The sequence below is a fragment of the Carassius gibelio genome, chromosome A18 (genome assembly GCF_023724105.1).
Source record: "Carassius gibelio isolate Cgi1373 ecotype wild population from Czech Republic chromosome A18, carGib1.2-hapl.c, whole genome shotgun sequence".
NCBI lineage: Eukaryota > Metazoa > Chordata > Actinopteri > Cypriniformes > Cyprinidae > Carassius > Carassius gibelio.
In genome coordinates, this window is record NC_068388.1 from 26,414,535 (window position 1) to 26,440,760 (window position 26,226).

The window sequence follows — 26,226 nt, forward strand, 5'->3', positions numbered from 1 at the left end:
GCCTCAGGACCCATATAAGGACATTCCACTCCTTCTAACGTCACACAGAGCCATACTCCAAAAAAACTTTGGGAACAAAAATACTCCTTCAAACGTACAACTTAATTTTTGAAACTTTGTCCATGTTTAGCATGGGAATCCAACTCTTTAACAGTGTAAAGAACTCAGTATGCATGAAATAGCATTTCACCCCCCCCCCCACCTCCCCTTTAACGGGTGTTTTTCTCTAACAGTTTACAGTCAGTTTGCTGATGTTCAATCACTCAGGATTATTACTATTACACAAACTCATTCAGATTCTCGTTTACAGGTGTATAACATCTATTCCAAGCAATAATCACAGTGTTCAGAGTCACTTAGAGTGAGTTTTGGTCAAACAAGCTTTGATTTTAACCACCGTTTCTTTGTTTTCTGAGTCTGATTGCTCAGTCGTTGCTGGATTATTAAGTGTGATCTGCAGGCGTCCTCTCTCCAGCTCTCCTCTTTCTCTCTGTGGTGACCTAAATAATGTCCCAGTTTAAAATGAGCTCTGTCTCAGGTGAGGAGGAAGTGACACACAAACCAGTCTTCATCCTGTTAAAAACACCAGTGTGAGTGTTCTTACAATGTTTTCCAGCAGTGTGTTTAAAGAACCTCATGAATGCTGGATCTTCTTCCATCTTTGAAGACTTTTGCATTGCATTAACCACTTTAGACTTTACAGCTGGCTCTGTTCGGAAGAAAACTGGAACTTAAACTAAATGCACATGTTATCCATTACATTTGTACTTTGTTCCAACTCCCATCATTCAGGACACAGACATTTGACAGACTGAGGTTTGGACCGTTTATTAGTTATGAGGAATATATTGGTATTAAACATCAGTCCACCTTTATCTAAGAGTAACAGCATGTCCTGAGCAGGTCGTTCTCTCAGATGATGACAGACTCTTTATTTCTGAGTGCTCTTTCCCTTTAAGTCTTAATCATGGCCCGTATGGTTGTGATGAGGAGACCCGGCACACTGATGAAGCCTCGGCGCGGGGCCAGAGTTATTTGCAGCACTCTTCAGAGAGTCACTAGGGGCCCGAACTGAATCATCTGGACGAGAGCGACTCTGGATTTCATTCCATTTAATAATATCTCACCTACTTCTCACACATTTCAGGTTTTCAGAGAACTTCACGTGCTCAGAGCTTTTGTGCGGAACATTATGAAAGGTTCTAACACTTCGTTGTCATTCGTCGGATCCTCTGCTGAAGTGATTAATTAGGATTCACTCTGATCTGATTCACGTCCGTACAAATAAAGAGCATCTTCTCCTCTTCAGGGCTTACATCACGCGGAGAGACAGGAGCATCGAAGACTTTCAGGTATGAACGACTGTCTGTTTGTTTTTTAAATCTTGAGTTTAATGTAGTTTGTGTTCTGAAAGCCTCATCAAAATTTTGGGCAAAATATGTGTAAAGGGGTTCTCTTACATGCAGTATATTACATGCCATGTTTTTCCAATTTTTAAGGAAAAGACACAAAGCAATGCATGAAGAGACAGATGCAATAAAAACTAAAAACCATCTGTGTAGCTTAGAATAGGAGCACAAATGATAATAGTAGGTATGTTTGGTGATGATCATTGGGGTGATGAAACATACAGAACATGAAGGTGAAAATATCCTGCACTCAGATGGCCACTTACTAAACAGTGAAGCCTTAATTACACAGAATTTGCATGATTTATGTCAATAGTTAAGTATTTTAGGCTACTCACTTTAGATTACGAATTACATGGATCAAGTAAATTCTTAAGTTGTCACTGGATAATACTCCTGTCAGTCATGTACGGTTTCTGTTGTAAACAGTTGTCCGTGAATGTTTACAGCTATGATAAGCTGCAGTGAAGCCCCGCCCTCTTTGATTTGATTGGCATCTTCATATTCTTAAACACTTTTCATTAGGGGATATATTTTTCACCTAAACTGATTTCTGGGGCATCTTTACCTTTTCATGGCAACTTTTTCTAATGTCTACCTTTTCAAATATGACAATATAAGGCTATTATCAGTCAAATGATTTCCAAATAAATAAGATCTGTGACTGCAGAAGAGCCAAAGTTGTGTCTGAAGAGAGGTTCAGGTGTTTTTACACACTGTGTAATGCAGCTCGGTGGTGGCATGAATGCATTTACACTGCAGTTACCATGGCATAAATAATCCCACTAGATTAATGTTTGAAAGTGTTGGTCTATGAATTGATGTAGAAAATGTAAAAGTTTTGCTGTGGCATTATTTAAAAGTATTTTGTTGGCAAAATATAGTGCAAAGTTACAACAATGCAACTCTGTAAACATCTTGTTTATTTAACTGCTGTATACAGTCAAAAAATATGGCCAAAAATATTGGCACCCTTGGTAAATATGATCAAAAGAAGACTGTGAAAATTAATCTGCATTGTTAATCCTTTTGATCTTTTATGTAAAAATAAAATCACAAAAATCTAAACTTCCATTGGATATTAAGAATTTAAAATGGGGGGAAATATAATTAATATAATTAATATAATTAATGTTTTTCTCAAATACTCGTTGGACACAATTATTGGCACCCCTAGAAATTGTTATGAGTAAAATTTGTCTGAAGTATATTCCCATTCATATTCACAATTATGAGCACTCCAGCGTGATTATAAACATGACATTTCCAGCTCTGGCTTCCTGTTTCACAGAAATATGAAGAGGAGGGAAAACAAAGCCCAAATTCCCTTAATCATTCATCACAATCAGAAAAAACAGAGAATATATTTCTGATGTGCAGCAAAAGATGATTGAGCTTCACAAATTAGTGACGTGGCTTTAAGAAAAGAGCTAGAGCAGTAAACATTCCCATTTCCAGCATCAGGACAATAATTAGGAATTTCCCACCAGCAGAAAATGTCAGGAATCTGCCTGGAAGAGGACGTGTCTATATCGTCCTGATGTGTGATGAGGAGCAGATAAAGACTCTCCAAGGATCACAGCTGGAGAACTGCAGAAAATAGTGGAGTCTCTGGGTCAGAAAACCTTTAAAAAATAAAATTGTCAAACAGAACCTACATCAACACATGTTGTTTGGGAGAGTTACAGGAAAAACTCTCCTAGCTCATCCAGAAACAAACTAAAGCATCTTCAGATATCAGACACGATTGGAACTTCAAATGAGACTGGCTTCTGTGATCAGATGAAACTAAAAATCAGCTTTTTAGCAGCAAACACTCCAGATGGGTTTGGTGAACACAGAGATAAACAGCACCCCAATCTACAGCTGTATTTCTGATGTGGTGGGCCTAGATTTCTGCTGGACATCTTGTGTAGACACATGCATCATGGATTCTATCAAATACCAACAGATAAAAAATCAGTGAGTGACTGACTCTGTTAGAAATCTTAGAATGGACCATGTTTGGATCATTCAACCGGACAATAATCCAAACACAAACCTCAGAAACAACACCGAAATGTGTCACTGAGCTCAAGCTTCTGCTACAGCCATCCAGTCCTGACCTGAACCCTACGGATCATGAGAGGAGTGAACTGAAGAGGAGAAGCTGGGAATCTGAAGGGTCTGGAGTGATTCTGGGTGAAGGAATGGTGTCTGATCTCTTGTGAGGTGTTCTCTGACCTCATCAGGGGTTATAGCAGAACATTTAGACCTGTTCATCTGGCAGATGGAGGTTACAAAGAGTATTGAATAAAAGAGTGCTGTTAATTGTGGCCAAAGTGTATTACATAATTTTTTTTTTTTTTAATTTCATAATGATATTTCTCTCAATTTTAAATTCTTATTATCCAATGAAAGGATACATTTTTGTGATTTTTAAAAAAATAAAAGATCAAAAGGATTAACAATGCAGATGAATTTTCACAGCCTTCTTTGATTATATTTACCAAGGGTGCCAATATTTTTGGCCATGACTGTATAATAAATCAACATCACATTTGCAATTGTGCAGATATTCAGGGGGATAAAACAGCACTCTTTCTCTTATGATATTGCGAAACTATATAATATTATAGAAATATAATATCTTACATTTTATAATACATTCATGTTTTTATTTGTTATTTGTCTTCTGTAATGTAATATTTAAAAAAGTGCAAAATATATACATTTTGACAAAAAAAAAAAAAAAAAAATTATGCCCTGATTATCACTGATGCATTGACTAATGTTAACAAAAACACCCTCATTATGAAATGTCTCTGAAATGACACTGCTAGTAATGTTGGGTTATGTACAGTGAGGAGGAGCTTGTTCATCTAATCCTGTCTTTCTGCTTCAGTGGAATATAAGCAGAAGCTTAACCTACATCTCTCTCTGATGACATTTCTCGTTTTGGCCTGTTTATTATCCTTTAGTTCTGTAAACTGCTCACCTTGCAGGGGATTCTGGGCTCTGTCTCAATCCCTCTATGAGTCTGTGATCAGGTACAGCTGTGTAAAGACTGTGGAGTGTGGAGTGACAGCAGAGATGAATGGACTATATGAGAAAAGAGTGCAGCAGATCTCCAATTAGAAACTCTTTATTTGGAAGCGCTCCACTGTGTCACGTCCTACATTCTGCAACCTTTAGCAGAAACTGCACGGGTTGCCAGATCTGCGTAACAAAACCAGGCCTTTGGCCAATCAAATCTAGCCCAATGACCAGGTGAAATAGCCCGGATACCAAAATGCAAAACATGTCACTGCTGTTCCTTAAATATTGTAAACAGACCATGTTTATGATTACAAATATACAGTGATTTTTTTTATGTATGCGTGGTGCATAATAATAATAATGTTCAACTTGACAATCACTGTATAGTAATCACAAAGCGTCAGTTTTCATGCATGAAATCATCTTCCCTTGAGATTGACAGCTGGTGGAGTAGATCTTCTATGGGGATGATTATCTTTTTTGAACTATATTCTTAATAGATTTTAATCAATGGAAAGTGCTTCTGTAGATGAGATTTGTTTTTACTTGGCAACACTCAGAAGTACTCCAATCCCAAACGTTTTGGTTTTCAGCTGAAGTGAAGCTGAATATGCCACGGAGCCCCACGTCCAGCGAGGATGAGATGGCTCAGAGTTGTTCAGAATATTCTCAGGAATCCAGCTCAGAAAGTTCAAAAGAGGAGGCCATCTACGAGACGATCAGGACAGAGCGTCCGGTCAGCCGCATGACGGACGTCCAGAGCCACTCGCTGGTCATTAGAGTCAACATCCCAGACCTGCAGCAGACCGTGAGTGTGCTCTTACTCTACGAAGCCTTGGTTCCTGCTTCTTCTTCTTTTTGTAGTCAGTTCATGGTTTTGTTGTTCTGAGGGGAATGCAAGCGGCTGCTGAGAAATTACCAGTTGTAATAGAAGCATAACAAACAATAAAAATGGGCCACATTTTCCAGTGATTATGTTTATGATTGACGTACAGTAGCGTCTGAACCGAACTGAACCCTCACTGATGTCCCTCTGCTCTTCTTCAACAGAAGTGTGTGAGGTTTAACCCCAGTGCCACCGTGTGGGTGGCCAAACAGCGTCTGCTGTGTACTCTGAGTCAGAATCTGAAGGATGTGCTGAACTATGGCCTCTTCCAGCCGGCCAGCGACGACAGCAACGGTGCTTTCTTGGATGAAGAGCGTCTCGTCGGTGAATATCCACAGCTGGCCTGTGAGAGCGGCCCATCACTGGAGGTACAGGAAACGCCTTCCAGCCGTCAGGGTCTGACGAAAACCATAGCAGAGTAATGCAATACAACACAGTCATGTTGTGTATTTACAAAATGCAATTTGTCACTTCTATGTTGCGATACTCTCCTATGTTACGTGATGTGTAGGAAAACTGTGTAAGCTTTGTAGTAGTGCTTTTGAAGGAGAAATATACGAACAAGCACTAGTTGAACACACACTCCGTCTCACGTGGATTCTTAGGTACCACAAGGTAATATATAACAGGTCAATATAGCATCACTCAGGACATCAGGACTTTATTCTGAGGTTTGTGACTGTTAGTTACCTTGAAATGACTGAATCTATGTGAAAAACTGAGAAGCTTGTTTGTTCCTGTATGCTACAGTTCCGCTACAAAACCAGACTGTACGACCGGCCCGGTGTGGAGGACAAGCAGATTGCAAGACTTCACACAAAGGTGAGAGCAAATACTTCCTTCTTTGTTTGTTTGTTTTTGCTAAAATATCAGAGATAATTCTGAATTATTCATCCTTTTTTATATAATTCAAAGTGACAGAAGATTTTTGCGGTAGAGAGATGGCCAGTCTAGTACGTTCTAGAGCAGTCTGTGAGGATTGTTTCAGCATCTGTGCACATTTGGACCTGATCATCTGAATAAAGTAGAACGTACTGATGTGCAATAAAACACTTATTGAAGGAGCACACAGTTATGTATCTAACTGTGAACAGATGTGTTTTGTTGCGTGACAGTAGGATCTCCCAGGAGTCTTAACAAGGATTTATGTGTCTAACTCTTTTAAGCATTCAGTATAATGGCTTCTGACTGAAGGATATCTTACTTTTCTCTCTCCAGGCCAACTTGAGGAGGTTCATAGATTACATCCGACATCATCAGCTGGAGAAGCTCTCCAAAATGCTTGACCGAGGCTTGGACCCCAATTACCATGACATGGACACCGGAGGTACCAGGGATTTAAAGAGTGATATAAACGTCTTGTGTTTGTAATGTAATTATTTTCAATTAAAAAATGTCATATATAGCTTTTCGCTATTCGCAAGGTCGGGTATCACTGTTGGCATCATGTGTTTTAAACATGTGACAGTGAATGAGCTTTTTAAAGCTATGCATAATTTCAGTGAATAAAGGGTTATAAGCTATGGTATGGAAATGGATTTGTTTGGTAAAATGAAAGCAGATATCAGATTTGACGTATCTCCTGTGTGTGTGCTATAGAGACGCCGCTCACCTTCGCGGCTCAGCTGGAGAACACGGTGGAGTTTATTAAAGCCCTGAGGAACGGAGGAGCTCATCTGGACTTCAGGGCCAGAGACGGCATGACTGCGCTCCATAAAGCAGCTTGCTCCAAAAACCAGGCCACGCTCGAGGTACACAACTGAACTGAGATAGGATTAGTTTACAATTAGCAGACTAATATTGCATTAATTAATGGGTTTTAGTTCCATCCGCTTCTGTTGTACCTGTTTTAGTTGGCATTTTCCCAAAATAGGGTACTCAGTGGTGTCAAAACATTTTGTAAACAATTTTTTTCAGCAAATGATTAGGAAAAGCAGGTACTTACACTAAATATACCAGCCATGTTTAATACAGTTTATTTAATGTATGTAGTTTGCATGTTTTGTAACCCTGTTACCAAAACCTGGACATGATACGATACGATACGATACTCAGACTCTCAGTTCTGCAGATGGGGGCACCAGATCCTGTTTTGTGGTGGTTTGGTGCCAGTTCCATGAAAAGGAAAGGGATTTCTTTAAGTGCATTACAATAACTTTTTAACTCTTTTCATGTCACCCATCGTTCATCATGGGACACCAAAGGTGCCCTATTCAGGGAAAGTGCCAGCAACTTAAACCATCCTGAACTGGAACTGCAAAGTGACAAAAGCTTTAGTTGTGTTACAGTTGTGTTTCTTGTGAATGCTGGTGCTCTTCAGACACTGCTGGAGCTCGGGGCGTCTCCGAACTATAAAGACAGTCGTGGTCTGACAGCGCTGTATCACACGGCCGTGCTGGGAGGAGACACCGACTGCTGCGAGCTTCTTCTGAACGAGAACGCCTCCGTCTGCTGCCAGGACGAGAACGGCTGGCATGAGATCCACCAGGTCAGCTTCATCCAGGGCTTTATTAAAGATGGCGAGGTCCCAGGAGAAGCAAGGCTTTGAGCTGTAATGCATCATCAACTAAAGAGAATATTCTGGATTAAATAGAGTTCAGTCTAGAGATTCAAAGCTCAGTGCACTGTGATTGAACACTGGAACATAGAATATGTTTACAAGCAGAAATCTGGTTTGGATGTATTCTATGTCTTTTATTTGGCTGTACTTTTGTAGGATAAGGGACTCTAGAGGTCTCATTTCTATGAATGTCAGCCCTGACCCATATCTTACATGAAAAAGAAACATAAACACCTTAAAAGCAAAAGAAAAAGAAATCATAATCCAAACCACTAGCACTGAACATTCTGTAGAGCTACAACTGAAAAGTCCATTCGGGAAATGGCGCCCTCTGGTGAGCAGAACACAAAGTCAGACACTTAATTATTATTTCTCTGATGCAAAATCAGTTCTGAAGTTTTTGATTACTAAAAGTCTGTCTCTCTTTCTGTGTGATCTGCATCTCAGACTGTGTGTCTGTTCCTTAAATTTGTTGATGAATCTGTTTAGTTTTGAGCTAAATCAAAAAAAAAACTTCACCTGGGTTCATCCATAGACTGTTGTGTGTAAGCAGTTTTCTGTTAGGGTCACTGTGTGTGTGTGTGTGTGTGTGTGTTCTCACAGGCTTGTCGACACGGGCACGTGCAGCACCTGGAGCACTTGTTGTTTTACGGGGCAGATATGAGCGCTCAGAACGCCTCGGGAAACACAGCGCTGCACATCTGTGCTCTCTACAACCAGGTGTGTGATCCTCAGCATCACACACACACACACACACACAGAGTTTGTGTTCATCTGATTAGTGCACGTTCACTACAGAATCTGTGTCTGTGTCTCAGTGGGGCTGTAAGTCACGAGGAATGAGCATCAAACACTAATACTGAATGTATACTGAGTGTTTATAGATGTTAGAGCTGGAGCTGAGAAAGTAACCATGGACTGTGACTTTACTGTCATTTTGATCAGTTTGATGCATCCTGATGCTGTTATCAGAATACAGCTGAATGTCCCTGGTTCTCTGAAGCTGGAGGGGTGTTGTTTGGAGACTGAGGCTGTGTTTGTGACTCCGCAGGAGAAGTGCGCTCACGTGCTGCTGGTCAGAGGAGCTGACAAAGAGCTGAAGAACTGCAATAATCAGAGTCCATTCCAGGTAATGTCCAGCTGGCCGTGAGTCTCCTCGGGACCGAGCACTGTCTGATCTGAACACTAGCTCTGTCTTCACCTGATGCTCTGTGTTGTTGGATGTGTTTCACGAGCTGTGAAGGACATCCAGCTTCTCTCGTGCATCACTGCATACTCTTATCTTTAAACAGATAGTTCACTCAAAAGATACTTTGACTGACTGAACCGTTGCTGGTAGCCACTCACTGTCATTCACTAATGATTTACTGTACAGAACTAACCCGTATTTCACAGTAGATTACTGAACAAACTGCATTATTATTAATGTAATTTAATATCTGGATCACTCTGCATGTGGTAGCCTAGGTTAGTAATATAAGGATTCGTATGCTTTATGTTAGTATTGTGAACACATAATTTAATATTGTCCACTAATACATCTGTTCATTACATCATTAAACACACTTGCCCATTCACTGATATTTAGAAATACGAATAAATGTAATGAACTGAATTATCTATCCATTCATGTTTTTGTATTACACCCCGTAATGATCTTCAGCTAAAGTCCTTACTAACAGAACCACTTTATAATTGTTATGGAATATAGATGGTGTGTGTGTGTGTGTGTGTGTGTGTTTGTGTGTGTCTGTGTGTGTGTGTGTGTGTGTGTGTGTGCGTGTGCGTGCGCGTGTGCGTTTGTGTGTGTGTGTGCGTGCGTGCGTGCGTTTGTGTGTGTGTGCGTGCGTGTGTGTGTGCGTGTGTGTGTGTGTGTGTGTGTGTGTGTGTGCGTGTGCGTGTGCGTTTGTGTGTGTGTGTGTGTGCGTGCGTGCGTGCGTTTGTGTGTGTGTGCGTGCGTGCGTGTGTGCGTGTGTGCGTGTGTGTGTGTGTGTGTTCCAGTAGTTTGTGGATGAACTGTGATTAAGGCTGCAGATGGTGAGGTATAAATCTGCTGTCAGAAGTCAGAAGTGCTGGGAGGATTACGGCTCAAACACGCGTGTGCAGAGTCTCTCAGACATTAGACGATTCTAAAGAAGAAACTGAGCAGAATGAAAATAATCACCACAAGGAAATGATTCACTCTGAGATTTTACATTTCCTCCATTCATGATCTCAGATGTGCTCCTCGTGTACTCCAGTATAGTGCGCTCTGTACATGCACACATACTACATCATGAATTACACAATGCAACGTTTAAACAAAGCTAGACTTGATCAACCTGTAAATAGAAATAAATAGAGTTTCTGTTGGGTTCATTTGGATTAGTAAAAGGGATCCAGTTATGATCCAGTAATCTCAATCTGTAGCATAGATTGTGTTCGTTCAGTGCTGTCAGTACCATCTATAGATGTATAAAAACATATCTAGAGGTCTCTCGTGTTGTGTTTTTGCTTTCATGCACTTTTAGACATGCATCATATCATCAGTCACTTGACTGAAGCATGGGGCAGTCCTGATGTAATGAATTGATGAAACTTAACTTTATAAAACCATTGAGTACCAGTGATGTGAAGCAGAGCAAGCGTCTCTGTCCTTGTGCTGCAGGTGGCCATCATCTCTGGGAACTTCGAGCTAGCGGAGCTGATAAAGAAGCACAGAGAAAGTGACATAGGTAAGAGCATCTGATTGAACAACCGCACATCAGACATCATCTACAGACAGCAGTGTGCTCAGAGAGAGCATGTGTTAATGTGGAAGAATGACTGGAGTAATCCAGGAGCTGCAGGGTTAAGAGCGACGATGATCCAGAGATACTCTCCTCTGAAACTGGGCTGTTGTTTTCTGAGTGGATCACAAACACTGCATTACCTGTGTATCTGGTCATTCATTTGATTGCACACACACTTCTGTTTTTATTCACATTTGTGATATCAGCCGTCAGTCAGGCTGGACTGGGTCAAAAGAGAGCAGGACTATCCCAAAACACAAAACCCACAACAACAAGCAGTGCTACCCTGTCTGCTGACTGGACCTAAAGAGTTTGTTTTCATAAAAACGTTGCGTGAGCTGGATTATACCGGAGCCAGCCAACCACTCACATGAATAAATCAATCAGAAGGAACAGAAGTAAATATCTGAGGAGGCATAATCCGTGATTGTTTCCCGGAGCGGCCCACAGCTGTGCTGCACAGTAAATGAATGAGCGAGGGATTACGAGCTCATCATCTCCCAGCGAGAGCAGCGCAGGACTCATTCCTCCTCATGATCTGGGATGGGATTTTACAGGGACGGGATTTTACAGGGACTGCCGTCGTTTGGGTCATGGGTTCTGCCTGCTGCACCGCAGAGAGAGGTGTGTTGATTTACACTCATTTCATCTCTAGCAACACTTTCTCCAGCTCTTTGACATGTTTCGTTGTGGGAGTGTGATCTGTTTGCTGGATGATTTAAAGATCTTCCTTACACTCGATTCCACACAGATCCACAGTAACATGCTCTTTCCAGAAAACAGAGGGAAGAAGAAGAAAACAGATTAACGTCCAGTGAACCGTTTTCATGAGCTGACAGAAAGATGATTGGAATGAATTTTATTTTAATAAAGCCTGACCCTCGGCATCACAATTTGCTTCGTGATCATATACTGTACAACATTCATAAACAGCCGTCTCTGATAGTGCTTTGCATCTTTTGATAGAACCTTTCTAAAGCTGTAAACATTGAAATGCATAACGCCACATAAAGTGCATAAATATATATATGTATTGCATTCAACTATATATGCACTTTACATGTATTTATTTATGAAATCATTTCACTCATGTCGTGCACAGGTGGTAGTTTTGCGTCTTTTTTGTTTGTTTGTTTTTTGATTGGTTAATATTATGTTGGAATATCAGACATTTACTGTAATCTTTCCAAACACACTAATGCTGTTCAGTGCGGTGACCTGACATGTTTCTGTGTGAGAGCAGATGGTGTATAAAATGCCACTTCACTTCTGCTTTCTAATAACTTGCTCTTCTGGTGTGGTTTGAAGCTTCTGAGGAACGACTCCGCTCTTCTCTCGTGTAATGTTCAGATGTTTTACCTCATGTCACACACTCTTTCGACTGTACTTCAGTCACTGTAAGCTTGGCCAGAGGATTTTCATTGATCCCGATCTGATCCTGTGTTCTTGAGAAAACACTGATTGCTCCGAGCATTACGTAACTCTCAGATTTCCCTCAAAGTCCAGCTGCGTGAAAGGATTTGGACGCTGTGATATCTGATGTAGTTGTGTTGTGTTTCTCTCTCCTCTCTGTCTCTGTGCTAGCAGCTTCTGGGTCAGTTCTTCTCTCTCAGTTCTCAGTTCTCTCTGTTTCCGGGTCGTTCTTCTAGACTCATTATTAATGCAGCATTATTTGAACTAATGCATGAACTCATGTCAACAAAACTACCTTGTTGAAGTTACCATATTATCTAAGCATTGTGCTAAAAGACTTGAAGTCGCTTTTTTTTAAATACAAGACAAAACATGCAGCACACAGCCAAAAGGTCTGTTCATGGACATTAGTTTTAAATAAGAGACATGTATAATGCTGATGCTGGTCTGTGTTATTTTATTGATGTCCTGGTCAGATGCTGGTCAATATGAGGTGGTTTACCAGGAGCACCAGTTGAGATGAGGAGAGGACTCGCTGTGTTTATGACGCACAGGTGTTTCTGTAAGACGATGCTAACATTAGACTTTAGTGAGGATGCTGGAGAGTTAAAGGAAGATCTGGATGCCTATCATCAGCCAGTGGGAACGGTTAAAAGCTGCTTCCTTCATCTTCTGGTTCAGGACATAGGTCAAGGACATTTCAGGATAGTGTTTTTTATCATTTTTATTTTGAAGTAACACCATCTTTATACTACTGGCTTCAGCAGTGCATGGAAGTGTGCTGCCTCGTGAAACCAGAAGCAAGCGTGGATGAGAAACGACTCGTCCGTGGAAGTGTGAGCTCGGTGAACGCTGTGTTGTGTTCTACAGAAGCAGGAAGATCCGGGATCTTCTGAAGAGTGGACCGAGCCGGAAAACACACCGGAAGCTCGGTGGATTCAGACTATGTGTCCTGTCGCGGACATCTTTCCTGTTGAGAACTGCGTTCCTTGAAGATAGGTGTTTATGAAGAAAGATGACCGGCAGGAAGATGGACAATCTGGAACTGGTTTTTAAGCAAACACACACTTAATAGAGTTTGTGTAAGAAACATAAATGATCTGCATCTTAACAGACATTAAATGGACAATGATGTCTGAATCAGAGTCAAAGCCACAAACACACACGATACATGCATTATTATTATTATTATTATGAAGATGACGGTTTTTCATGTTTGTTTTATTAGTTTTTAATTGAATGTCTGCATTTGATTCTGTTTAAAGTTTAAGAAAAGATTTAGTGTATATAGTGTATATAGGTTTAATCAAGCGTTGTTTATTTTAAAAACATAAATACATTTAAAAGTGGTTTCAAAGTTATGATTATGGAGCACGTCCCCAAATACGAAGAGATGTAGACCATGTGAAAGGATTCATGATATGAATATTCCTCAACAATGACGTCAGGTCTTCTTCCTGTAATTGGGGTGTTATTTAATATGTGAACCTGATGATCAGGGAACTTTTGCTTGACTTACTATACACCACCGTGTTTCCCAGACACTGCTTCTGCTTCTGTAAGGAGCTTTCGTGTCTCTCTTCAGTTTTAGGTTAGGGTTAGGGTTAGTAGAATAAGTGGTAAAGTGCCTTCTGTCAGTAGACAGTCCATCGAATCAAATGTGAGCAGATATTAAGCAGAAGTCACTGATACTCTTACTGACAGCAGAACATCTGTTAAAATAACATGCATCCTAATGAATTGTCGGTCTTCCTCCTCAGACTTCACTTTACTCTTTTTTTTTATCTTTGTGCCTGACACCCACACAATGGTTTTGATGGACTTCTCATGGTCTGCTCTGCAGCTGACCTGTCTCCTGTGTGTGTGTGTGTGTGTGTCAGTGCGGTTCCCCGAGGTGCCGCTGAGCTCCAGACAGCGAGGGAAGAGCAGTGTTCCTGTGTCTCGAGGGCTGCTGCGCTCCAACAGTGAGCTGAACCTGGTGACGCGAGCCGTGAGTCCGGAGCTCAGTCTGTCCCCGCAGAAGACACAGAGAGACCCGAGCGCACGGGGACAGATGACCAGGACCGTCCCGAGCAGCCATTCCCTGTCCATCAGTCTGGAGGACGAGCAGAAGTGGTAGGATACAGCTCACCAAACAACTGTAGCTAGAGATTTAACACTTTCAGCTTAATTAATCAGCCTTGCCTTAATTATTATAAGAGAAAACTGATGCAACAGACTCATCTTCAGGACAGAACACTTCCCAGTTTACGTTTAACTCTCTGTGCATGATCCAAACACATCCAACGAATGAAACCCACTTCACTTGTTCAGATGTTAATCAGATCTGAACCATCAGATGTCAGATAAGTGCAGAAAAAGTGAAGAAAGGATTTAAAAGTAATCACAGCTGTGGACATGTGTAGTGAACACAGAAAATGCAATGAAGAAAGAAATAAACCTTTTTGCAGTTCACACGTGTCAAAGTAAAAGGCATCATGCCAGGAAAAATCATTTAGCATAACAGACTGACACTGGTTTAATGCTTTTGATAACCCATTGTTGTGTAAAATGTTCTACATGCATTGATTTGTTTTTGTTTTTAAATAAAAAATATAAAATTCTAAAAAATAAAAATCAATGCATGTACCACATTGTTACTGGTGTAGTAAATGTTTCAAGCCAGCATACAAGCTTCCCGACAGGTATTATTTTTACATTTTCAAACTTTGGCCTTTGCTTTGGTGCATTACCACTTTATGAAAGCTGAACTATGATTACTCAGTTTTATCATCACTTCATCTGCTGACTGCTATCAGACTCTGGAGAGAGAGAGAGAGAGAGAGAGAGAGAGAGAGAGAGAGAGAGAGAGAGAGAGTTCAGCAAGGCTCAATCAGCACACCTCTCTTCATCTTCACAGCGCCATATTCTTCTGTTCATTTCCAACCTTCCTCCAGCAGAGGGAGCTCTTCCGTGACTTAAATGACAGTAATGTCATATTTTGAATGTGTTATGTGTTATTAACCCACTTGTGGTTCTGAGTATAATGGTGCAGTGGTGTTCTGAGAGAATCTTTGGCTGTTTGAGGAGTGATGTGTCTGTGCTCCTGCAGTGTCAATGGCAGGCCGAGCGGCCAGAGCTCCAGGAGGAAGCTGTACAGCGCTGTTCCTGGACGCCACTTCGTCGTCGTTCGCTCACACCAACCTCAAACTGCCGGAGAACTCACCCTGCACAAGAATGACAGGGTCAGAGGTCAGTGCTGTGGATATACCATGTCTCCTGTCGGCTGTCCATGTTCCCTGACTCTTGCTTGTGTCCAGTTCTGAGCGTCGGTGAAGGAGGATACTGGGAGGGATGCTGTCGAGGACAGGTGGGCTGGTTCCCCGCCAGGTGTGTGGAAGAGATTCCTGTCAAACCTGACAAAGAGAGGCCAAGTAAGTCCCTCCGGAGAGAAAGACCATCACAGGACTGTTATTATGATGTTCTTATAATGCTGTCATTTGTTCACCAGAGAGCAGGATGGAGCGCAGCGACCGGAAAAAACTCTTCAGACATTTCACTGTTGGTTCCTATGACAGCATTGACAGGTGAGACCTCAACCAGACCTGATTGAAAGCATACAGCGGCTCTTCTTTGGTTTCTATAGTGCTGCATAGCTTCACCGAAATAAACAGTCAAATATGAGACGCAGTCTAAAGAAAGACGAGAGATTCACTATTCAGAAGTTATGGTTTTACACACAATGAACTCTTATGTCACAAGATCAAGGACAATTTATACCTCTATCATGAGCTTTTTAATTAAAACACATCCTCAGTCAGGAGACGCATGCTTAAATTGTGAAGCACAGCAGGCTTTAGATGTCTTTGAGATCTTGACTATTATAATGAACTGTTTGAACATGTTAGAGCGTATATACTGAAGCAGTAGTCTATGAGAGCAAGTGTTAAAGTGATTATACTGCTGTAATCGTGCGGTTAGGCTTTAAACTGCCTCAGGAGATGTTTAGACAAACTTCCCTGATAACACACGTCCATCAGAGACTCTATTTGACATCTGCAAGACGTGTTTTTAGTGTTTACTCAACTGTAATACATCTACAGGACGTTCAGACGTCAGGTAGACCTTCAGAAGATGTCTTCAAGATGTTTATGATTTATAATGAATGTGAAACTGGCATCTGTCTGTCAGATGTGTGAACACAGCAGATGCTGATCCGATCTCTAACAGACCTCTAGCAGACGTCCCTGTGCTCTCTGGATTACTGAGAGATGATCAACAGATCCAGTGTAGATTTCTCTGAATTCACCTGCAGAAATCAGTGCAGAATCAGGACTGACAGAACTGATTAGTGATCACTTCAGTTTGAGCTGGAGATGTGCAGGTCAGGAATGATCTCTGTTCATCCACTGTTTGTTCAGTCATGAGCTGACAGGGGCTTACATTCAGGCTCGTGACAGTAATTAATGCAATGTAAAAGGTTAACTTATTATTCCTACACTTCCCGTTTAAACGGAAGTTTGATCTGCTGCAGACTCTTATATAAACGCAGATCAGAGATGTGACGCGCGTCTGTGACACATGCGTCGTCGGTCGTTGCGTCGCGTCGCGTCTGACGCGCGCTGAGGTAAAACACGCGAGGAATGAACGCGTCTGTCGGATCATCGTCATTCAGCGCCGAGGACATCGCGGGATCGATACAGATGATCTGTGATGATGAACCTCGCGGTGGTGAGGATGAGGAGGAGGATGCTGATGAAGGGCTCGAATAACGCGCGTCATTTCCTCCACAGCGACTGTGTGACCGAGCAGAAAACTGTGGTTCTACAGAAGCAGGAGAATGAAGGCTTCGGGTTCGTGCTGCGAGGAGCTAAAGGTGAGACCTCATCCTCATCATCCTCATCCTCATCAAACATTCAACTCTCACCACGTGCAGATATTACAGCACATGAATGTTGTCAGTCACTGTCTCTCTCTCTCTCTCTCACACACACACGCACACACACTTCTACACATATACTATCAGAGGTGTCTGCAGTCTTCGTATCATTGGTAAAGAATAATGAACATTCTGTTGCCAATAACACTGCACACACTCACACACATTTGATTTATTCTTTTTGGATCTGAAAGACATTACAAAAAAAAAAAAAAAAATCGTAAATAGTAAAAAAATAGTGAATGGGCAACAGTTTCATTCTCCTGCTGAGTTGGATGTAATATACAGTAGGGTTCATGCTTTGATGGATACCATGTTGCCGAATTATACTTTGTTGGAAGACACTGCAATCTTGCTTTGATCATGAATATTAGAATATCATCTGAGATTGAGAAGTTTGTCAGGACACACAAGCGTCGGGTCGTGATTATATTGTCGTAGAGTAACTTCTGATGGGAACTGTCAGGTGTCACGGCTGGTTTGTGTAGAGCTGGTGTGTCTCTGCCCAACAGAAGGACAACTCTGTGAAATCTACACACTCACACATACATGCACAGGCTTTGATATTTCAGTAAACACACTCCTCTATAGCTTCCTCCCTGTGTCCTTGTTGTTTGCTTTTATCCTGAGAGTTAATCTGGGGTCAGATTGTACTTTGAGAGTATGAGCATGCAACAGAAATAAATCAGACGTCATATGAAGTTGGCATCGTAGTAACATGAAGGCTCTGTTGTTTTTTGGGTCTCACAGCAGACACACCCATCGAGGAGTTCATCCCGACTCCGGCGTTCCCGGCGCTGCAGTACCTGGAGTCTGTGGACGAGGGCGGAGGAGCCTGGCAGATGGGGCTCCGCTCCGGAGACTTCCTCATCGAGGTAAAGAACAGGGTGACATGAAGCAGGTGTCGCTCTCACGCCAATCAAAAGAAATGAGCAGATTTTGCTTTCTCAAACTTTCATCTTGCCTTGTAAAGTTATATAAATTCTTATGTTTCTTGACAATCTCTTAATCTTAAGAAGAAAAGTGAATCGCACTGACTCTTGTGAGAAGTGAATCAGACTCGATGTTGACTCAAACTTTATATATCAGCGTTCACAGAGAACATTTTCAGTGGAATAGGGTTTGATTGTTTTGTCAGATGAATGATATTTGCTCTTCTCCACACCTCACATCTTCACTGTTGAATGCTCTTTTCTGCTCCTGAGTATCCTGATGCTCTTTTACTGACTGATTCAGTGAGAGAACGGTCCAAACCAAACAAACCGAATCAAAGGTGCCTTCACACAAAATGGTTTGGCCACTTCACCGAAAAGAACCGACTCCGAAGAATGATTCATTTGCATGAGATTTTAAATACGGATGTCGTAATTGGTGAAATATTCTCAGATCAGTCCAAGCGCTCATACGTACAGATGCAGGCGCCACTGGAAAAACCCATCAGTAAATAATTCACAAGAGCAGGAACAGGCTTTAAGAAATGACACACTTTTGGACTTGCAGCTGCACTAGAAACATCTTCCATTCACCTTCCAGGTATAAAGACCAGAAACATCCTGAGCAGTGTGATTTCTGTTTCAGGTCAACCATCAGAATGTGGTGAAGCTGGGACACCGGCAGGTCGTAAACATGATTAAACACGGAGGAAACCGACTCGTCCTCAAAGTGGTGACGGTCAGCAGGAATCTCGAACAAGACGACAAAACACATAAAAAAGGTACCAAACACTCATCGCACGTGTGTAGTCAGGACAAGACTATTCATCAGTAATCATTACTGTGACTAAATGCTCAGCTTTACATCAGCAACCTAATATAAATTATGTACAGAATCAATTGCACAGAAAGCACATAGAGGATAATATCACAACACTTCCTTCAGTGCAGATGTGGAAGTGGTGTGTACAGTATATGTAATGTGTGTGTATATGACAGGAAAATGTTTTGTGTATTCGCAGCTCCTCCTCCGCCCAAAAGAGCCCCAACAACTGCACTCTCAATGCGATCCAAGTCCATGACATCTGAACTAGAAGAATTAGGTGAGTTAAATCTGATAAATCACTGTTATTTCACTGAGTTCTCTCTAAGCATCACCATTACTGTTGCTTTTTCAGCCCTAGAGTTTAATTCCAGAAATCCAGCCCTTTGGGGTTTTGAATATCTTTGATAAGCAACAGTTTGGTTCATTTGATCCTTATATAATAGGTAAAAACATCACAAAGTTTGGGTATAAGCATTATGCCACTATTGATTAAGCTGTGTTTGTTGCTGGGTGCATCTAGGAAGGACGATTTAATATGAAGTTGTATATTTGCATTATTTTACTGTGAATAAAAATATTTCTTTATTCCCAAATCTAATTTTGATAGGGGAGCCCAGAACGAATGCACGACGCGAGAGTGATATTTCTTTCTTATGTTAGGTTAGGATGAGTTAATGTTTTGTAAGATCACATCATATTCTTGGTGGTGACAGTGACTACAGGAAATCATATTTCTAATTTTAATATGGTTTATTTAAGTGAAATGTGAAAAAAGAAGTGTTTGTTTTCTTGTCGTCAACGTTTTTAACACTGGATTCAGTCGTGCTGCTGTCCAAGGCTCTGAAATTGATCATGGTTTGATGTTTACTACAATGCAAGCACTAAGCATACCTTTTTCCTTTTTGCTGTATCCCTGTGGTCAGTTGCCTGACTTGCAGAGAACTGATGCCTGTGTAAGAGACCGAATGCAACTTTTACTCCTGTCCCTCAGACATAACTGCCTTTTGCAGATAAAGTTGAAGAGACCGTGCAGCCACAGAAGCTTGTGCATGAAAAAGCATCATTGGACAAAGTTGCCACAATCAAGCCCCGCCCCTTGAGTCGCTTTGTGGCCACACCCATGGATTTTAATGTAAGTTTATTTTGTCTTGTAGTTTAAAATGTGAACCACACTTTTAGATTACAATCATGATGCATAATGATATATAAAACGTCTCAAGTTACGCATGTAACCATGGTTCCCTGAGAATAGGAAACGAGAGTTCACTTTCGAAAGGGAACTGTCTTTCTGTAAGTGCAGACTGTGCTCTCATCAATAAATTTGTTTTGCAGCCGTCCACGTCTGAAAGGCCAGGAGTGGCTGTAGTTCCCCCTAGTGTTCCTGGAAGATCCCATGGAAGTTATGTTCGTGTGCCAAAAAGCTGTATGAGAAGACAAAAGTCCATTGGTAAATATTTCCTTGCTACTGTACTTTAGATGCTCCACTGAAGATGTGAGGATGTGACTGTAAAAAAAAAAAAAAACTAAGCAAAAGCTAAGCAACTCATTGAGGTGTTAGTCTAAACATGCTGCATGTTTCTTTCCCAAGGAATTGCAGGAGAAGAAAAGAAGCTCCTGATAGCTCCACTGCTCAAGTTCACCAGAAGTCTCTCTATGCCTGACACATCTGAGGATATTCCTCCACCTCCAGGTGTCTCTCCTCCATCCCCACCTTACAATCCCCATACTCCTGTTGTGCAAGGATATGAGCCCAACCAGCCCATTTACACACAGAACTCAACAGGCAGATGCCACACTATAGACAGAGATCTAGTCGGGTACAATCGTCAGAACTTTGAACAATATGACTGTCAAACTCCTTCAGCTGCCCAGCAAAACATGTGTTCCCATAACAGGGCCCATGTGCCAGAGAACCCATATTCAGACATAATGGGCAAAACTTTGTATATCCCACCAAAACCAGCTCGTAGGAAGGGTATATTGGTAAAGCAGCCAAATGTTGAGGATAGCCCTGAGAAAACATGTTCAATCCCAATACCAACAATTATTGTCAAAGAGCCTTCGACTAGCAGTAGTGGCAAAAGCAGCCGAGGAAGTAGCATGGAAATTGAGACTAGCGCCTCTGAGCAGCCAGACCAATTACATCCAGACGGCAGTGTCATCAAGAGCAACCCATTTGCAGCTGCTATTGCAGGGGCAGTACGTGACCGTGAGAAGCGTCTTGAATTACGCAAGAACTCCCCGGCCTTCCTATCGATGGATCTCGGAGATGAGGATCCATTTATCCCAACCCCTCGTTTACGCCAGTCTATGTCCATAGATGAAGGCATGTTTGCCAATGATAAGAGTTTACAGAAGCTTATGGCTCCTCCGGCTTCTTTATTAGAGCTACAGCAAATTGGAAGCAGAGGCAACATGACTGACTTTACCATCCCAGAACAAACAACTGAGCCCCTCACAACACGCACCGGGAGCTGCCCCAATACAGACGGTCCCATCAGTCTCAATGATGGAGATTTCCAAAACCAGACATTAGGAAAGACTCGTGATATTTGTCCACCCTTGGCTCTGGGTCTAGCTGCAAGTAATAGAGCTCTGAAGGAGCACGTGCAACCCCCTCTTCCTCCACCTAAAGGAGAATCTCACAGAGCAAACCTCAACCAGCCACTCTTCATAGACACCAAGCTACGCTCAAATATTGAAGCCAACTTTGTTGCCACAGCTGCAGTGGGTCAAGCAAAGGATTGTGGGGGTTTGTTTAGACACACAAGAGAATCTAATCACCAAACAGAAAAGGCAAAGGAAAGTAATCCACCTGAGCAGTCAAAGAACTCCAACAACACATCACAACAGCAGTCAGCAGGGCTCCTCATGGTCCACACACAAGATAAGGCCAAGCCACAAGTAAACATTCAGCCTGATAGATTTGAACAAGAAGGGTCCCCAGAAATGGACAGTGCACCCATTGAGTCCAATGTCAAACTGACAGCCCCCAACTCCCGCCCACCTCATACAAGGAACTTTGTCAGCTCTGCCACCTCTGTGAAGGAGCCTGTCAAGTTTCCCTGTACCATTCCTCCTCCCGCAATGACCTCGGTGGATATTGATGTGGAGTTTGACTTAGCTGAACCCTTGCCTCCACCTCTGGAGTTTGCCAACAGCATTGATGTTCCTGAGGACCAGTTAGCAAAAATTCTCATGCAGAAAAATAATAACACAAGAGGACCCATGCCTGTTTATCATTCACATGTGTCTACAACTGACAGTGTGGAGTCCAAGTGTCTTTCGGGGCTTGTAAACTGCAAAACTCCTCACGCCTACCCTCCACCACCTCCAGAAATGTTTGAGGCCGTCACAGACTCAGGCATTGAGGAATCTGACAGTCGGAACAATGGGGACCATCATTTTGAGGCCAACAGTACAATTTCCACAGTGTCCAGTATGTCTACTCTTTCATCAGAGGGAATTGATGAAACATGTATATACTATGCAGATGGGCAGACTCTTTTGGTGGACCGACCACCTGTTCCACCAAAGCCAAAAACAAAGCCCACAATCAACAAAAGCAATGCACTTTACAGGGACCCCTTACACGATAGGATACACGAGAGCATAGAGTCCTTCGGACAGCCACGAACAGCCCCTCTGCCACCCCTGGGCTGTGAAGCACAATCTGAACTTCGCAGAAAACTTGCTCAGCGAGGTACTAAACTCTGGGACCACCATGAGCTCCCAAACCCAATCTTACCCAATGCAGGTCCTAAATCCAGTGTGATCAATGAGCTTAGCTCCAAACTTCAGCATATGAACAAGGAAAGATTTCCAACACAGGGAGGGTCAGCGCCTGCAGGGTCCAGAGGCATTGGATCAAGGTGAGCAGCACAATAACAGCCTAGTCTGTCTCATGTGCCATTTATTGAACAAGCAACATTCCTGCACAAAATAATCAAATGAGATCAGAACAATGTGGAAAAAAATGTGGGCAGTATCTTACTTCTAGCTGTATACAAGCTGTCTAAAGAAACAGGTTACTGTGAACTAGAACTAGAAAGCTGTGTATATTGATGTGTGGATTGGACACTCCTGGGGTAGATCAAGGACAACAAATGAAAAGAGATTAAACCTCAGCCAAATGTTCCAGCTATGAAGTAATCTTGTATTGCAGGGGTAGCCAACCTTCCCGCAGACTTCAGTTCATACCCTGCTCCAGGACACACCTGCCTGTAATTTTAAAGAACCCTGAACACCTTGATCCTGGTTCAAGTGTTTGATTTGGGCTGGAGCTGAATTCTGCCGGAAGGTGTACCTCCAGGAGCAGGATTGGACAAATGTGATTTAACAAACATTCTCTAAGAATTCATATTTGTATAATTTAGCTATATCTAGAGTCATGACCTCCGTACAAATATATGAATTGGTGAATTTACAATACTGAGAAAATCCCAGCATAGAATCCTTCTGTCATTTTATCTCCTAATCTCTCTGTTCGCCCACAAACTAAAATAATTTTTGGTTGAAAACTCTCTGAATGTTTATCTCATGAAATTTGAAACAGACTAACAAGACAAAAGAGTCAAAGCAAAGTAAGTTGCTTCAAAAGATCTGGGAGCACATTCTGAGACAGGAATTCATTCTCAATTTAATGTGTTCGTAATGATATAAAAGTGTCTCAAAACGTAATTGAGTGATGTGTTCATTCCTTTGAATGGGTGCAGTGCAGTGGTGTCCTTTGGGCCACATGTATTGACAAAAATGCTGTTGTTGGATGAAGCTAGAGAGCTTTGTTCTCTTCCTTAATGAAACTCAGTGAGTCCCACAACCTGTTCTGCATCTCACTTCTCTTTCTATATGTGTGTGTTCTCAGAGAGTGGACAGCCCAAGCCTCAGGTACCAAACGCAGCAACACTGTTCCCTCCATAACCCAGAGCCACTTGCCCCACCAGGCTTCCAGTCCAGCCTCTCTTCCTCCTGAACCTGGGCATAGCTCGTCTCTCCCAGCCTCTGCTTCCTCTCCCACATTAACAGATGTGTTTAGCCTTCCATCTCCACCCATGGTGAATGCAGAGCAATGCTACAGCCTCAGCTCAGTCAGCAGTCAGTCACCGTCCCCTCTCACGCTCTTTCAGGCTTCAGACAAGCCCTTTGTCGACAAACCTGTCCTACTCTGGACCAAACATGATGTAGTCGACTGGCTTGAAAGCCTGAACTTGCATGAACACAAGAAGGCCTTCTTGGACAATGAAATCGACGGCACCCACCTTCCCAACCTCCAAAAGGAAGACCTTGTAGACTTGGGTGTTACTCGTGTTGGTCACCGGATGAACATTGAAAGGGGTCTCAAACTTCTCATGGACAGATAAAAGGGGGCATACACTCGGCTTGATCAATCTCTCGTTTTCTCTAGCTTTTTTCATTCTAGCTGTGTTGCATCTGTTGAAAGGTGTGGGACGATGTGCCCTTTATTACGGACAGAGGCACAGTAAGTACCATGGATGCAGAACTGCACTCAGGAACACTTCTTCAAGACAAGAGGTCTTGTTCTTTCTAACAAAAGCATTGTTTAAATGTCTGCAGCTTGTCTCAGATAGACAAATCTAACAAGCAGAGCTGTGAGGTCCTTTATTTTTTACCCTTTGATACAGCTATTTCTGGGAACATTTAATTTCAGATGTTTTCTGCAAGCGTTCTGTATGTGGCAGAGAACATGGATACAAAGAAGACCACTGCTGTTTTGTCCTTATACATTAAGGTTAGCTGAAAACATCAAATTCACTCAGGCTTTGACAGGAACACCCTTAATATTCCTGATACGTGTAAAGGATGGTGGCGCTAGTGAAGCAGCTCTTCATTCTTGATGCTACTTGATTCTCATGAGATTGAATGAGGACAGAGTCACGTACAGCTTAATCTGATCCTGTCGGCAAAAATGAAATGCTAGAAAATACGCATATGCTTTCCCTAACATTTCCCTATACAAGACGTATATTTTTCTGTGTTCTTGCTGCAGATTGCGCAAGCTATAGAGAATTAAAAAACAAATAACTAAGGCTTGAGAGGAAGAACATTAATGAGAGCCTGTGGTGTAGATCATAAATCAGGTGTAAGTATTGTGCTTATCGGCTGCCATGGATCACATAACATCTATAATAGCCTCGCATTAAGGTAGCGACAGAGCTTTATGATATATTGTGACTTGGTTGTGGTTTGTGATATTGATTGGATGAAGGTGGATCTGACTATGAGATTTCTGAAAACTTATAAGGACAGATTCAAGACTTGTCACAAACTATTTTATATTTATTATTTTGTTAAAAAAAATCCCCCCATGGTTTTAAAATCAAGAACTGAAAATCATCTAGTGTGTCCCAGGCCTTAGAAAAGTGGTGGAGTTCAAACGGACTGAATGATTGGAGTTTTGAACAAAACAATTACAAAGGTCAAAACTATGATGAAAAATTAAGTGTATGCTTGAATGAATAGCTCACAATCAGATCAATTACACATTTAACAATGGAGAGTTTTGGAGCGATTCCGTGGTTCAAGTGGGTTTTTCTTCAACAGAGGCTGTATTAAGCAGCTTTTGTTATTCTGCAACTAGCAACCATATTTCTTAGCCAACAAACACTACAAAAATTTAGTAAATTATTACTTTGTATTTAGAGGTTTGCATGTGCCACTCACTGCAGTATTGATGGAGGTAATGTCTCTGAAACGAGAGACGACATGTTCGCCATCACCCGCTGCTGAGATTCTGAGGACGAGTGAATAAAGAACAATATTAGTGAAATGTGGGCCGGAAACTAAACATCGCAAGCCTTTCCTGAATGAAGGTTTGCTAATACACTGCTGCTACTGTGAAAATAGACATTTTATAAAATAGATCGTCTTCTGATAGCATACAATAGAATAAGAGACTATTTTCAATTTATATTATTATATTGCCTTTTCTAAATGCGATTTGAATAGTATTGCTCCCACCGAAGTGTGGTTTGCCAAAAAAGTAAAATGTTTAAATAAAATGGGTATATTTGTTAGATTCTTAATATGGCACATCCAAAAAAGCAATATATTTATACTATGGATAATACATTTTGTGTATATTTAGATAATATACCCTGTCATGAAACAAGCACAATGTTAAAACACCTGATGAAACACTGCTGGTTTATCTACAGAACGGTCAATCCCTTATTGTTCAGCTATGATTTTTTCCCTTTGACTTCAACCTATTTTGCTTTACTTTGCTTACTTCATGTGAAGACTTGTTCACGGTGTTAATGTTGTTGTAAGATCTTCTAAAATGGAACTAGTAACTCATTGCAGTGACCAAGAAAACGTAAGATTACGTAGGATTTGCGCGTTTGAGCGCAGTTACACCTTGTATGGCAAACAAAACAGAGAAATAAATTTGGCTTGAGTTGAGCTCCTGTGCATCAATGCATCTCACACACACACACACACACACACACACACACACACGATGAAAACTACTG

The 26,226-nt window shown here is 41.7% G+C and overlaps 1 protein-coding gene across 1 annotated transcript; it reads left to right on the forward strand.

Annotated features, from left to right (window-relative positions):
• Nucleotides 1–1,060: 1,060 nt before the first annotated feature.
• On the forward strand, nt 1,061–26,155 carry shank2a (SH3 and multiple ankyrin repeat domains 2a). Its single transcript, XM_052530760.1, has 22 exons — nt 1,061–1,352; nt 5,021–5,235; nt 5,478–5,681; nt 6,064–6,135; nt 6,532–6,640; nt 6,913–7,064; nt 7,634–7,801; nt 8,477–8,593; nt 8,925–9,002; nt 10,521–10,587; nt 13,938–14,172; nt 15,149–15,288; nt 15,357–15,470; nt 15,548–15,623; nt 16,830–16,912; nt 17,726–17,850; nt 18,554–18,689; nt 18,930–19,010; nt 19,744–19,865; nt 20,066–20,180; nt 20,322–22,605; nt 23,598–26,155. The coding sequence occupies exons 2-22, from the start codon at nt 5,038–5,040 to the stop codon at nt 24,091–24,093; spliced, it is 5,172 nt and encodes a 1,723-aa protein (XP_052386720.1). The 5' UTR covers nt 1,061–1,352; nt 5,021–5,037; the 3' UTR covers nt 24,094–26,155.
• The last annotated feature ends 71 nt before the right edge of the window (nt 26,156–26,226 follow it).

What these genes read in the sequence shown, in the direction of transcription:
- shank2a (XM_052530760.1), top strand. Translation starts at nt 5,038, where the DNA reads ATGCCACGGAGCCCCACGTCCAGCGAGGATGAGATGGCTCAGAGTTGT. An exon ending in TTGCAAGACTTCACACAAAG is followed by an intron (nt 6,136 to 6,531) that starts GTGAGAGCAAAT and finishes TTCTCTCTCCAG; the next exon opens with GCCAACTTGAGGAGGTTCAT. An exon ending in CGTGCTGCGAGGAGCTAAAG is followed by an intron (nt 16,913 to 17,725) that starts GTGAGACCTCAT and finishes TGGGTCTCACAG; the next exon opens with CAGACACACCCATCGAGGAG.